Raw genomic sequence first — 15,541 nt, forward strand, 5'->3', positions numbered from 1 at the left:
ATAAATTTGAAGCAGAATGATGGAGAACCTCCTTCAGCCAACGGCCTTTGAGAGGTTAGGCCAGATTATTTGAGTCACATCTCCCCATCCGATACGTTCTGATGCGTTCTGCTTCAGGAGAAAAGAGAGGGTATATAGAAGAATGGAGAGGTAGAAAAGGGAGGAAGACATGTAGTTAGATTATAATCTCAAAACAATAATTTTTTAAAATATTCTTTTCCAATAATGAAGTATTCCTCAACAAAAAATTTATTACCTTCTGACACAACTCTAAAGCAACAAAGAATTATTTTTTGTTAGTTTACACTCAAGTGTTTTTAATTTATGATCTCCTGTTTCTTCTGACACCAGGTGTCATATAGCCCAGGCTGGCCTGGTTTTGTGTACCTGAAGTTCCTCTTGAGCTCCTGAATCATTATTCCTCTCTCTCTATAATGTTGGAATTACAAACATGGATCATCATGCCTGGGAAACTGAACTCATGGTGATGTATGTACCTTCTAAAGGATTCAAAGGTTTATCTGGTTACTGAAGTATTTAAATTGTTAACTTTTAAGAGGAGTGCTAGAATTAAAGGTATCCACTACAATTCCCAGTTGGGTTGTTTCTTTTTGTTTGTTTATTTTTGTTTTTTTGAGACAGGGTTTTTCTGTGTAACAATCCTAGCTGTCCTGAACTAGCTCTTGTAGACCAGGCTGGCCTCGAACTCACAGAGAGCCACATGCTTCTGCCTCCAGAGTGCTGGGATTAAAGATGTGCACCACCACTGACAGGCTGGGTTTTGTTCTTAATTCAGTTCCAAAATACTCTATGTATGGTGGCTCACACTTTTAATCCCAGCACTTGGGAGGCAGAGTCAGAATGATCTCTGTGAGTTCAAGGCCAGCCTGGTCTACAAGGCAAGTTCCAGAATATTCAGTACTACATAGAGACCCTGTCTCAAAAAACAAACCAAAGAATCCGTTGTACAAGGCAAGGTATTTATAAATTATATATTGAAAGTATGTTCTCTTAATTTATCTGGGTTTGTTTGTTTTTGCTTTTTTCAAGTTAGGGTCTTACTATATAGCTCTATCTGACATGATATTCACTATGTAGTCCAGGCAGTTCTTTAACAGATAGCAATTTTCCTCCCTCATCCTCTCAAATAATGGGATTACCACCAAGCCTAGCTACAGCTCTCAACTATGTAGTAGTCTGCCAGTCTATTAAGGGTTATTACAGGGGCTGGAGAGATGGCTTAGTGGTTAAGAGTTAAAGTTGCTCTTTGAGAAGACAGGGGTTCAATTCCCAGCATCCACATGGCAGCTCGCACCTGTCTGTAACTCCAGTTTCAGGGGATCTGATATGATACCCTCACACCAATGCACATAAAATAAGATTGAATAAATTATCTTTAAAAAGGGTTATTACTTTGAGGATGTCTGGTTCCATAAGCCCGAATGCTGTGTAAACTGCATGTTTCTTTGTCTCAGAGGGCTGCAGTGTTCAGACTGCCATGACCTTAATGCTTAGCAACTACTGCTACCCCATGCTGTCCAACAAGTCTAACTGTGCCCAGCAGGTTCACTTCTGTTGGATAGCCATCCAAATGCTTGAAGGCTCTTCTCAAATCTCCTAAGAGATTTAGGGGAAAAAACAAAAACAAAAAAATCCTGACTTTTCTTTCATAAGTTTCTTAAGTCATACACACAACAACCTAGCTTGCAACAGTATGTTTTCAGGTTCTGCTACTCACGTGAATTCTTGTCCATGAGAGCATTAGTGCACATGACACGGAGGAAAGTGCGCAACCCTAGTGTAGCCTGACCAGCAAAACAGAGCATAATTCTTCTTGATCCTGATAAGACAGTTCTGTCAATCAGACGATTAGATGAAGTGTGTTTTCTTAGCAGCAATACTTTTTGTTTTTTTTTTTCAAGGCAGGGTTTCTCTGTGTATCAGCCTTGGCTGCCATGGAACTCACTCTGTAGACCAGGCTAGCCTCAAACTCACTGAGATTTGCCTGCCTCTGCTTCCCAAGTGCTGGGATCAAAGATATGTGCCATCACTGTCCAGCTCTTAGCAGCAATTCTATAAGATCCCAATTCTATGTTTTGTTTACTATTGTGCTGAGGACCAAATCCAGGAAGGCTACATTTTCTACCGCTGAGACCATTAAGCTAATACTAAGTAACCTGCTTAAACTGCATGTGTTTCATGTTTGATTTTGCAACACTAGGGGATGCAACTGCACCTCCTGCATGCTAGCCAGTCAAGGGCTCGGCCACTGAACTGAACCTCCAGCCTAAAACTGTTAAGTCTGTTTTCTTGAAGTATTTCTTTTGGAATGATGGACACAGTCAATCTTGGCTACATGAGGAGTTAAAGGACCAGCCTGGGCTACAAAAAGGAACTTGCCTCAACAAACAAAGAGACAAACCAAAAAGCTGGGACATACAAAAGTACAGAAATTGATAAATATATGAACAGTGTGGTGATTTGAATGAGAATGGCCCCCAGGGAAAGCTTGTTCCTTAGTTGGCAGAAATAGTTGGGAAGGATTAGGAGGTATGGCCTTGTGGAGGAGGTATGCCATTAAGAGCTAGGTTTTGAGGTTTGAAAAGCCCACATAATTCCCAATTATCCCTTTACCCCTTGCTTGTGGATCAGATGTAAGCTCTCAGCTACTGCTCCAGCACTAGGCCTGCCTGCCCGCCTGCTGCCATGCTCCCTGCCAAAATGCCCATAGACTCACCCTATGAAACTGTAACCAAGACCTCCACTAAATACTTTCTCTTAAAGTTGCCTTGATTGCTGAGTGGTAGTGGCGCAGTCCTTTAATCCCAGCACTCGGGAGGCAGAGGCAGGCAGATCTCTGTGTGTTCAAGGCCAGCCTAGTCTATAAGAACTAGTTCCAGGACAGGCTCCAAAGCTACTGAGAAACCCTGTGTCAAAAAAACAAAAACAAAAAACTTAAAAAAAATAATGTTGCCTAAATCATGGTGTCTCTTCATTGCAGTTGTTAACCAAGACAAGGGATATTTAAATCAACAACATGGACCATTCCAATGTTCTGAATGACATGAGAATTCTACTTCCCCCAAATGAATTAATCTGCAAGTATCTACAACTTCAGCTAAGTATTATTTTCTCCCATCCTTCAATTAATATTATCGTTGAAGTGTTGAACTCTTTAATTTTTTAAAGTTTTGTGTGTTGCTGGGCATGGTGGTACACATTTTTAATCCCAGCACTTGAGACAGAAGCAAGGGGATCTCCGTGAATTCAAAGCCAGTCAGGTAAGGCTACATAGTAAGACTCTAGCTCAAAAGTTTAAGTGTATGTGTGAGTGCATGCATGCCATGTCTAGTACCCAAAGAGTCCAGAAGATGGCACAGGAGTCCCTAGAAGTATAATTAAAGTATAGGCATGGTACTGCACTCTTCTAGTCCTGATACTCAAAAAGTTGAAGCAGAAGGATTAGCTTGTATTTCAAGGGCAGTCTGAGCTACAGAATAAAGACCTTGTCACAAAAACAAAACCAAACAAGCTAAAATTTAAAAAGAACTGGTTCAGCACTGAAGAGGCAGAGGCAGACAGATTCTGAACTTGAGGACAGTCTGGACTCCAGAGTGAGTTCCAGGACAGTCAGGGATACAGAGAAACCTTGTCTCAAAAACAAAAACAGCTAGGCAGTGATGGTGTGGTGAACACCTTTAATCTCAGCACTTGAGAGACTGAGACAGAGGCAGGCGAATCTCAATGAGTTTGAATTTCTGATCCTCCATCCTCCACCTCAAGAGTGTTGGAATCAAAAGCATTGCTGTGAGATAATGCCCTTCTATACTGGAAAGATTTCTCACTCTTATTAGTTTAATTACACACTGATTGGCCAATAGCCAGACCGGAAGTGTAGGCAGGGCAATCAGACTAGAATTCTGGGAAGAGAAAAGGTAGAGACTCGATTACCAGTCAGATACAGAGGAAGGAAGATGAGAATGCCTCACTGAGAAAAGGTACCTTTTCTCATGTGGCTAAACATGGATAAGAATTATGAGTTAATTTAAGTTGTAAGAGCTAGTTAATAATAATCCTGAGCTAATAGGCTAAACAGTTTATAGTTAACGTAAGTTTCTGTGTGTTTCCTTGGGTATAACAGCTCTGGGACAAGGAGGGACAGAAACTTCCATCTACAACTAACTATACAACTTACTCCTTTTTTTTCCTGTGCCCAGCCTGACCTTAAACTTACTGTGTAATCCAGTCTAGTTTCCAACTCAGGACAATCCTTGTATCACAATGTCCCAAGTACTAAAATCTTTCTCTGTGTCTGTGTGTGTTGTGTTGGTGTAGTGTGTACATGTATGTGTGCTTACCCATGCCTGCATACATAGAGGTTAGAGGTTTATGTCAGGTGTCTTCTATCTCCACCTTAATTTTTTTGGCAGTGGTCTTTTTGTTTGGTTTATTTTTGAAACAGGATCTCACTGTGTGACATTTGGTATCATGGAACTCACTATGTAAAATGGACTAGCTTTGAACTCACAGAGATCCCACCTGCCTCTGCCTCCTGAATCCCCGGATAACAGGCATGTGCCACCACTGCTGGGCAACATTTATTTGGTTTTTTTGAGACAGGTTTCTCTGTGTAGCCCCAGCTGTTTTAGAACTCACAAAGATTTGCCTGCCTCTGCCTCCCATGTGCTGGGATTGAAGGTATGTGCTGCGACCACTACCCTGTGCAACCTTGCTTTTGTTGAACCTAGAGCTCACAGATTTAGCTCTGCTGGCTAGCTAACGAACTACAAGGACCTGCCCTCTCTGCTACTGTGTACTTGGCTTTTTTAGGTGGGTGTTAGAGACCTGAACTTGCATGGGAGATGCTTTACCAATGAAGCATCTCTCCAGCCCTGACACATAATTATCTAACATCATGTGTACAAATACATTATTTTGAGGGGCTGAAGAGATGGCTCAGCAGTTAAGAGCACTGACTGTTCTCCCAGAGAAACCGGGATCAATTTCCAGCACCCACAAGGCAGCTAACAACTGTCTGTAATTCCAAGATCTGACACCCTCACACAGACATACATGCAAGCAAAATACACATAAAATAAATAATTTTTAAAAAAGAAATGTACTTTTTTAGAGATTCAATAATTCATACAATAGTGATAGCACCGCAGTGACTTACATCAAAAAATACCAAAAATTGCTGGGCAGTGGTGACGCACACCTTTAATCCCAGCACTCAGAAGGCAGAGGCAGGCGGATCTCTGTGAGTTCGAGGCCAGCCTGGTCTACACAATGAGTTCTAAGACAGGCTCCAAAGCTACAGAAAAACTTTGTCTCAAAATAAATCCCTATTTTTTTTTAAACTGTTTCGCGGCTAGGCCGAAGGCTACCTGTCGGCACCTGTGACTTATCATGAGCAGCACCGCTCTGCAGCGCTGTCAACCACACTCAACCTCTCTGCATCGAGACTCATTCTTACCTGACCGGGGCAGACCTTTTCTTTAGTAGCTGTGGAATGTTGGCATGGCTCTTCCTTTTCTCCCTCACAGAGGTCTCTGAAAACTTCGGCCTGGTCTCCTTGCTCTCTGAAGACCTTTGGCTCCATGCTCTTGGTTTTCTCTTCCCTATCCAAGATCTCAAAAGCCATAGGCCCTCTTGCTGTAGGGTCCACTAGTCCGCACCACCCAGTCTTGTCCCCATAATCCAAGGTCTCAAAGGTTTCTTCACAACAGCCTTCTGTATGAGTCCTCTGTAGCTCCAGGGGTGATGCCCTACTCTGACTTACATGAGCGCCTGAGGCTCCAGGTTTTACATCGGGGATCATACTTGGCTGCTTCTCAGCATGAAGCTCTTTGGAGACACTTACTGAGAGTTCAGAGTATAATTCCTGTACCACAGCAGGCATGGAGGAATCAAGTAGAATTGGCTGAGTCTCTACTCCAGATGACAGCATTAGGGCAGTCGGAGATTACGGAGTCAAGTCTTTTACATCAATGGCTTACCCTGACACAAACCAAAGGAAGGGATACAAGTTGAAAACCTTGACAGGGTAAAAGAACTGTGTCAGTTCACAAAGGTTAAATTATGGAAAATAGTCAGGCAAACCCTAGCACTCAGGAGGCAGAGGCAAGTTGTTAGACCTGGTCTACAAAGTGAGTTCTGGGAAAAACAGAACTGTTACACAGAGAAATCCTGTCTCAAAAAGAAAAAAGAAAAAAAGAAAAAGAAAGGAAGGAAGAAAAAGAAAAAGAAATTCAACTTCAAATGCCAGCATTCTTGGATACCAAAATGTCTAATGAATTGTTAGAAAAACACAACTCTTAATCTTCAGTAGGTATGTCATTGACCTTAATTGAAATATTGCCTTGTGAATATTCTGTTTAAATGAGAAGCACATAATGTAGCTTAGTGGTAGAGCACATACTCGGTATATAAAGCCTGAGTTCAGCCCCAATGCCACCAAAACTAACCATTACCACTGGGTATTGGGGCTCACACTTGTGATCCTATCATTCAGGAGGCTGAGATAAGATTGACAGAGTGCAAGAACAGCCTCAACTACAGAGTGAGTTTGAGGCTATCCTAGGCTAACATTGAGCCATCTCAAGATTATGGGTGGGGGGGAAGGTGGGCTAGCAAAATGGTTAAGTGGTTAAAAGTGTTCCTGCAGATGACATGAGTTTGGTTCCCATGTGAGTCTGCACCCATGCTGAACAGTTCAATACTATCAGTACCTCAAGCTCCAGGGCAGTCAGACCCCTCCAACATCTTTAGGAAGCTACACTCACCCGCACAGATACCTAAATACACAAATACACATACTAAGTAACAGCCAGGTCTGGTGGCACATGCCTTCAATCCCACTACTCAGGAGGCAGAGACAGGCTCGCTCTGTGAGTTTGAGGACAGCCTGGTCTACAGAGTGAGTTGCATGCCAGACAGGGCTCCACAGAGAGACCTTTTCTCAAATAAATAAATAAAAAGATAATTCTTTCAAAGAAGGTCCCCCACCCCCTTTGGTTTTTCAAGACTGGGTTTCTCTGTGTAGCTTTGGAGCCTGTCCTGAAACTCGCTCTTTTCTAGCCTCAAATTCACATAGATCTACCTGCCTCTGCCTTTTGAATGCTGGGACTAAACGTATGCACCACCTATTGCCTGGCTCAAAGAACTTTTTTAATTCAGGAAAAAAAAAATTGAGCAAATACAGTAAGATATGAGTGTGCTTCTAAAACAAGTCCTGGCACCAACTAGAAAATAAAGGTGCTTCTCTAACTGATTTCAAGGCATGAACCTTACACACCTTGTTCACTAATATATCCCAGAGAGGCACTTGACATATAGCCATTCCTCAGGAAGGTTTTAGGGATTTTTTTATCTACATGTATGTGTTGGTGTGTGTACAAGTGCACAGGGAAGGTAAAGGACAATTTTCAGTGTCATTCTCAGGAATACTATCCACCTCCTTTGAGACAGTCTCTCACTGGCCTAAAGTTCGCCAATTAGGCTAGACTGATAGCCAGCAAGCTATCAATCTTTATCTTTCCCTGTCCTGTTCAGGAATGATGCCTGGCTTTTTTTCCCCCTTACTTATTTTGAGATAGGGTTTCACTGTGTAGTCCTGGCTGTCCTAGAACTCATCCTATAAACCAGGCTGGCTTCAAACTCACAGAGATCCACCTGCTTCTGTGTTGTGGGATATTTGTACACTGTGTAAAAGTATATTGCTGTGATTGGTGTAATAAAAAGCTGAACAGTCAATAGATAGGCAGGAGGTATAGGCAGGACTTCCGGGCAGAGAGAAAGGAGGAATCTAGGCATGTGAGAGACATAAGGAGACAAGGAGAAAGTAGGATGGGCAGTAAGTAACGGAACATTGAGACAGAACATAGATAATTAGAAATGGGCTAATTTGCGTTATGAGAGCTAGTTAAAAACAAACCTAAACTAAAGTCAAGCTTTCACAATTAACAAGTCTCCATGTTGTTATGTGGGAGCTGGCTGGTAGGACAGAGAAAGCCTTGGTACATTTCTGCCTCTACAGTGTTGCAATTAAAGGTATGGGATACCACCACCCAGGTGACATCTGGCATTTTTATGTAGGTTCCAGGGATCAAACTCAGGTCCTACTATCAATAAATTTTTGGTGAATGAATATGCTGAAGGATATTGGGAATTTTAATATATTCATCTTTCTTCATTGAAGACAGATACTGGAAAATGCAATTCCATTCCTTTACATACTTGAAATCTATCTAGACAAGCACAAGTTCCTAACTAACACAATTCCTTTAGCAGAATCCTTTTTGACTTTTATTCAGCTGCTTGAGATTTTCAAAGAGTTTTTATAGCAACTACCCATTTAATTCACAGAACAATCCCGTGAGCTAAACTGAGCCAGTATCACCTTCTTGTTATAGATCTTAACACCAGACCCGAGGAGGTGGAAAATGACAAGCCTAATACGATATACTACAGAAGAAGAGGACTCTCACTGTGTTTGCTGAAATATTTCACCTAAGTATTTTGCAGTACAAGAGGGATGAAAATATAGCTCAGTGGTAGAGCGCTTGCCTAGCATGCATGAAGCCTTAAATTCAATGTGGGGGCTGGGGGAGGAAGATAGGGAGAGCACAGAGAAGAGGTGGGACAGAGGAAGACAGGGAGAGCATGGCGGGGGAGATAGAGGAAGATAAGGGGGAGGGAGATGGAGGAAGATAGGGAGAGCACAGAGCACACACACTTTGTTACATGCTAATTCTTTTTTCTTCTTTTTTTAATTTTTGGTTTATTGAGACAAGGTTTCTCTGTGTTGCCTTGGCTGTCCTGGAACTCACTCTATAGACCAGTCTGGCCTCGAATTCACAGAAGTCTACCTGCCTCTACCTCTCAAGTGCTGGGATTAGCTAATTCTTTTTTGGGGGGGAGGGTGTATGGGGTTTTTTTTGTTGTTGTTTTTTTTTAGATAGGGTTTCTCTGTGTATTCTTGGCTGTCTTGGAACTCCCTTTGTAGACCAGGCTGACCTCAAACTCATTGAGATCTCCCTGCCTCTGCCTCCCAAGTGCTGACATTAAAGGTGTCTGCCACCACTGCTCAGCCGATTTATTTCTTTTTATTTCATATGCATTGGTGTTTTGCCTGCATGCATATCTACATGACAGCATCAGATCCCCTGGAGCTGAAGTTACAGACAGTTGTTAGCTGCCATGTGGGGGCTGAGAACTGAACCTGGGTCCTACGTTCTTAATGACTGAGCCATTTCTCCTACTTCCTCTATGCTAATTCTTGATGCTTCTCCTAACCTAAACAAAAGAGGAATAGTTTAAGAAATTGTCCCCAATTTAAAGAGTAGAAACTATAGAAAGCAAACAGTTACCTAGCTAACTAGGTTGACCCAAAGCTAGAGATCCCACACAAGCCTCTTGATCTTGGAAGGCTGGGTTTAAAGGCATGGACCTGGTTTAAACTAAATATTCTTAAACAAAAAGTTAAAATAGTTTTCTGACTGGGAGGTGGTGTCATATGACTTTAATCCCAGCACTCCAGAGGCAGAGGCAGGAGGATTTTTGTGAGTTCAAAACCACCCTGGTCTACAAAGGGAGTTCCAGGACAGTCAGAGAGCTACACAGAGAAACCCTCTGTAAAAAAATAAACAGAACAACGAGAACAAAAAAGGTTTTCCAAAATTCTTGGGCCAGGGACTAGAGCTATGGCTCAGTGGTTCAGAGCATGAGCTGCCTCTTCCAGAGGTCCTAGGTTCAGTTCCCACCACTCACAAGGTGGCTTACTATCATCTGGAACACCAGTCCCAGGAGACCCAACACCCTTTTCTGGATTCCAAGGACACTGAACATATGTGGTATAAGATAGAACAGGCAAAACATATAAAAATTAAATACTTAAAAAAACAAAATGTAGGGAATATCTGCTTTTGGATGGGAGAGGTAGCACACCTGTAACACCAACACTTGGGAGTCAGAGGAAAGCAGAACCCTGTATGTGAGCTTGAGAACAGCCAGGTGTGCACAGCAAGCTCTAGGTCAGTTAGAGCCGGACGGTGAAACCCCATCTCAAAAGTAAATAAATAAATAAAATAAAACCAAAATTGCCACCAGGCAGAGGTGGCACATGCCTTTAATCTTAGCTTAGCACTCGGGAGGCAGAGGCAGGCGAATCTCTGTGAGTTTGAGGCCAGCCTGGTCTACAAGAGCTAGTTCCAGGACAGGCTCCAAATCTACAGAGAAACCCTTTCTCAACAACAAACAAACAAAAAAAACCCAAAACCAAAATTGCCTAAATTGAGGGCTGAAGAGATGGCTCTGGTGATAAGTACTTGCTGCTCTTACAAAGGACTGGGATTGCAGCACCTACATCAGGGAGCACACAACCATCTGTAACTCCAGCTGCGGTGCTCATGAACTAATTCAGGGACACACACACATAGACATTAACTTTTAAAAAAATGAGTAAAAATTGCCCAAATCATTAAGCACTATAGTAATCCTAGCACTTAGGAGGCTGAAGCTAGGAGAACCTAGGATTCAAGACCAGCATGGGACACTCAGGAAGAACTGGTTTCAAAAAACATACAAGAAAAAAAAAAACCCTAAATTACCTAGGAGAGATCCACTGTCATGTACAAAAACCATAGATTCTCCATTTAGAAACAGTGCTGTGGGGCTAGAACAATTGCTCAACAGTTAAGAGCACTTGCTGCTCTTGCATAGGATCTGTGTTCAGTTCCCAGGACCCGTGTGGTGCCTCACAACCACATATAAACCTAGTTCCAAGGGATCCAACACTATCTTCCAGCCTCTATGGTCACTTGCATATAGATGGTACATGTAAATACACTCAACACACACATATAAAATAAAAATATACACAACTAAGCTGGGCAGTGGTCGTGCACACCTTTAATCCCAATACTTGGGAGGCAGAGGCCGGCAGATCTCTGTGAGTTCGAGACCAGCCTGGTCTACAAGAGCTAGTTCCAGGACAGGCTCTAAAGCTACAGAGAAACCCTGTCTCGAAAAACCCAAAATAAATAAATAAATAGAAACTAAACAACTAAAAATAAAAGGTATCTTTTAAAAAAAAGCAGTGTTGGGATTAATTTATCACTTTTTAAATATTTATTTATTTATTATGTATACAATATTCTGTCTGTGTGTATGCCTGCAGGCCAGAAGAAGGCACCAGACCCCATTCCAGATGGTTGTGAGCCACCATGTGGTTGCTGGGAATTGAACTCAGGACCTTTGGAAGAGTAGGCAATGCTCTTAACCTCTGAGCCATCTCTCCAGTCCCCTAATTTATCACTTTTAAAGTTAGAATCTTTCTTCTCTGGCTACTGGATATTTCTGAAGGTACTTTAGATTTTACGTCATTTGTCTGTATATGTGGGAGTTAGTGGAAATAAACTGGAATTGCTATCTGGTGCCAAAAAGAAGTAGGAAATATTCAATTTGAACTTCGTTTGGATTCCTCTTCCTAGTTATCACACTGCACACAAACAGATAAGCACAGGAAAAAATACTGTAAGGATGGGTCCCCAAGATGGCTCAGCAGTTAACCTCTTTGCCTTTCAAGTCTGCTGACCTGAATGCAATCCCTGAAACTCACAAGATGAAGGAGAGACCCATTCCCCAAAAAAGTTGGCCTCTGGCCTCTGCACACCCATTGTGGTGAGCACAGGCCCACATTCATACACACCACACACACACACACACACACACACACACACACACACACATTTAAAAAAAAAAAAAACAAGTGTATCTCCCTGTGGGAAGGAACACACCTGCGATTACAGCCCCTGAGAAGCAGCACTGAGTGTGTGGACAACCTAGGAACGCAGGCACTCCCCATCTAAAGAAAACCAAGCTCACGGATGCACACAGACTTCTTGGGTCTCTGCCACCTTATGTGCAAGACCTCGTTCTCCCCTGCCTACCAGGGAGATGTGGGCGTTCTCAAACACTAATCCATAACTCTCTTCCTAGTGTTTCATTTCCTCGATGACTCCACTTTTCCTTGAAGCCTCTCTGCTGAGGAAAACCCAGTTCTGTCTCCTTGGGCTGGGGCTGTAGTTCAGTGAAGTGCTTGCCTAACATGGAAGATCCTGGGTCGTAGGATGAAAATATGGTTCCACAATTCAGACTGAGCACTGCTCCTCCACAGGGCCACAGTTGGGTTCCTAGCTACCACATCAAGCACATCATAACCTCCTCTAACTCCAGCTCCAGGGGATCCAGTTCCTTTACTAACCTCTGAGGGTACCACATGCATGTACACAGATACACACAAACACAAATAAATAATAAAAAAATAGGGGTGTCCAATCCCTAGCACTGAGAGAAAAAAATACAACAATAACACAAAAACAAACAAACAAAAAACCCCAACAAACACCTCCTTTGATCATAGTTACTTACTATTTGATTCAAAAAGCCCATTCTTAGGTATACACATAGCAAACCTGAATAAAAACATTCACAGTGGACAAAAAACAAAAAAAAAAATACAAATGACCACTGATAAGTAGATAAACAAAATATTGCCTAGTTATACAAGGGACTATTAAGTCAGAAAAAGAAACAAAATACCAGATTACAAAATGGACAGACTTGCCAGGCAGTGGTGGTCCACGCCTTTAATCCCAGCAATCGGGAGGCAGAAGCAGGCGGATCTTGTGAGTTCAAGGCCAGCCTAGTCTACAAGAGCTAGTTCCAGGACAGGCTCCAAAGCTACAGAGAAAACCTGTCTCGAAAAAAAAAAAAAATGACAGACTTTGAAAAAGCTATGCTAAGTGTAAGAAACCTGTCAGACAAACCAAGAATTGTAAAACTCTATTTATATGAAAATTCAAGTATAGGAAAATCTGTAAAGTATTAGTAGTTATTAGGGATAAGAGTGCTGCCATCACAAAGTGACAGGGAATGCGCAGTTTCTTTCAGGAATAATACAATTGTTTTGGGACTGGAAAGATGATGGCTCAGTGGTTAAGGGCACCTGCTATTCTCACAAAGAACCAGAGTTCAGTTCGCAGCACCCATATGGTAGATCCCAACCACCTTCCAAGGGAACCAACACAATATAGAGAAGCAGAGACAAATGGATGAGTTTGAGGCCAGTGTGGTTCACAGAGAGTTCCAAACTACCCAGGGGTACACAGTGAGACATGGTCTCCATTATAAACAGACAGACAGACAGATAAGACAAATAAGCAAGTAAAAGAAAAAGTTCTAAACTTAAGGCTGGAAAGATGGCTCAGTGGTTCAGAGTACTGTCTACTCTTGTAAAGGACCCAGGTTTGGTTCTCAGTACCTACACAGAAACTACCTTCTGCTAACTCTAGTTCCAGGTATCCAATGCTCTCTTCTGGTGCCTGTGGACACTGCAGGTAAAACACTCAAGCACACAACATCTTTTTAACCAAGCTACTGGGGAAGAATACCAGGTCATTATCAAGTTTAAGGTTTAAGTGAAAATTAACCTTTTAACTTAAGAATGACTGTTACTGGGCTGGACAGATGGCTTAATGGTTAAGAGTACTTGCTGCTCTTCCAGAGGACCTGGTTTGATTTTCAAAACCCACATGTCAGCTCACAGCTGTCTATAATTCTGGGAATGTGATGCCCTCTTCTGGCCTCTGCAGGTACCAAGCACACACATGGTACACAGATATATACTTATTCAAGCAAAACACTCATATACATGAAATTTAAAGCTGGGAGATGGTAGCACACATCTTTAATCCCAGCATTTGGGAGGCAGAGGCAGGTGGATCTCTGTGAGTTTGAGGCCAAACTGGTCAACAGAGTGAGTTCCAAGATAGCCAAAGCAATACAACAAAATGCTGTCTTGAAAAATTAGATAGATAGATTAAAATGAAATTTTAAAATAAATCTTAAAATGACCCTTGTCATCTGTACAGATAACTATTAGATTTTTTAGGGAACAGATTTATCTCAGTATTTGTAAGGTGACTAATATTTGTACAAAGTATAAAGTAAAATTATTCCAATACAAGATGAAGTTCCTAATACAAGCCTACTACCCCCAATACCAGGGAAACACAAAGTCCAAGCCAGCCAGGGCTACACAGTAGACTATACTAGGAGACCCCATCTCAAACAAAAAACATTACAAGTTTGTTAAAGGGGGGGGGGGGAAGGAAGGGAAGAAGAGGTCGGGCACACATCTTTAATTCTAGCACTTGGGAGGCAGAGGCAGGTGAATCTCTGAGTTTGAGGCCAGCCTGGTCTACAGAGTTCCAGGACGGTCAGGGTTACAAAGAGAAACACTGTCCGAAAAACAAAACAAAAAGAAGATTGGGAAAAGATATTACAATAATTGGCCTCTTATCTGTTTCAAATGCAAAACTCTGGAGGGAAGAGCTGAATCTCTCCGGGAGAGAGACTCCACTTACTAGTTGCACACCCTGGAACATCTTCAGTTTAAATGAGCTTTCCTGGGCTTGTTTTTCCCATGCAAAATGCACAAGACAAAAAAAAAAAAAACGCAAAAAAAGCCCACTATGAAAAGGATAACTTCTCTTTTGTTTCAGCACACACACTACAACAGATAACAACAGGAGTACAGGGCTCAAACTAATGCCTTCAGTAGGTACTCACGGGCATTAAGGCAATTTAAGAACACTTTCTATACCAAAAAAAGACAGAAACTTTTCTTCAGTGTACCTTCAGGTAATCTGGAAGTGTGTGTCCTACCCAAAAGAAAAAAAAAATGACAAAAGCAGAAACCCACTAGTAAAGAATTAATTACCATCAAAACTGTCTCATTAGGACATTTTGCAATGCCAAAAATTCTACAGTGGCAACATTTCTAATCGATTAATTCGACTTTTCCCAAATAATAGTTTTGGATGTAAAACATGACAACAATAAAGTAAAAACACAGGAGGAAAGAAACAAAACTAACTATTCAAAGAAAGCAGAGCAGAAAACTATGTGCCTCAGTAATCCCTTCTCTTTAGTTCAAATGTAAAAGAAGCTATTAAGAACAGTGGGCACAAAGCTGGGCATGATGGTGCACGCCTTTAATCCCAGCACTTAGGAAGCAGAGGCAGACAGATCTCTGTGAGTTTGGAGCCAGCCTGGTCTACAGAGGAAATTCCAGGGCTGTGCAGAGAAAACTGTCTCAGAAAAAAAAGGAAGGAAGGAAGGAAGGAAGGAAGGAAGGAAGGAAGGAAGGAAGGAAGGAAGGAAGGAAGATTGGGCACTGTCATGTTTGTGGCAAGGAACAATACAAGGATGATCAGGCCTTCAGAAGTTCCCAGCACCCCTTTCACCTTTTCCAAAGATCCTGTAGCCAGTCCCTCTGTTAGGGACATCCAGACACTGTAGTCAGTTCTTCCATGAGAGAATTTGGAGAAGAGGCCTCTTCTTGAGGAACAGAAAAAGAAGAAACTTAAAATAAATCTCCCTAAACCAGGAATAGTGGCTCACTCCTGAGGCCCCACACCTAGAGAGAGGCTGAGGTAAGAGGAGGGCTGAGAGTTCAAGGACAGACTTGGATAAA

The 15,541-nt window shown here is 42.1% G+C and overlaps 1 protein-coding gene across 7 annotated transcripts in view; it reads right to left on the reverse strand.

Annotated features, from left to right (window-relative positions):
* Positions 1 to 15,541, reverse strand: part of Prr14l (proline rich 14 like) — a 76,298-nt gene that overhangs the window by 58,463 nt on the left and 2,294 nt on the right. For 5 of the 7 annotated variants that reach the window (XR_015002778.2, XM_048450022.3, XM_085692145.2 and 2 more), the window contains exon 2: positions 5,477 to 6,000. The exons of 1 other annotated variant lie outside the window; for it this stretch is intronic. Coding sequence is in view for 5 of the 6 variants with exons in the window: in XM_048450022.3 (XP_048305979.3) it covers positions 5,477 to 5,950 (474 nt within the window). In the remaining variant the exon portion in view is untranslated. The remainder of the gene's footprint in view (positions 1 to 5,476; positions 6,001 to 15,541) is intronic. One more of the 7 variants, XM_085692147.2, reaches the window with a different exon arrangement.

This window comes from Myodes glareolus, chromosome 8 (assembly GCF_982192425.1).
Source record: "Myodes glareolus chromosome 8, mMyoGla1.1, whole genome shotgun sequence".
NCBI lineage: Eukaryota > Metazoa > Chordata > Mammalia > Rodentia > Cricetidae > Myodes > Myodes glareolus.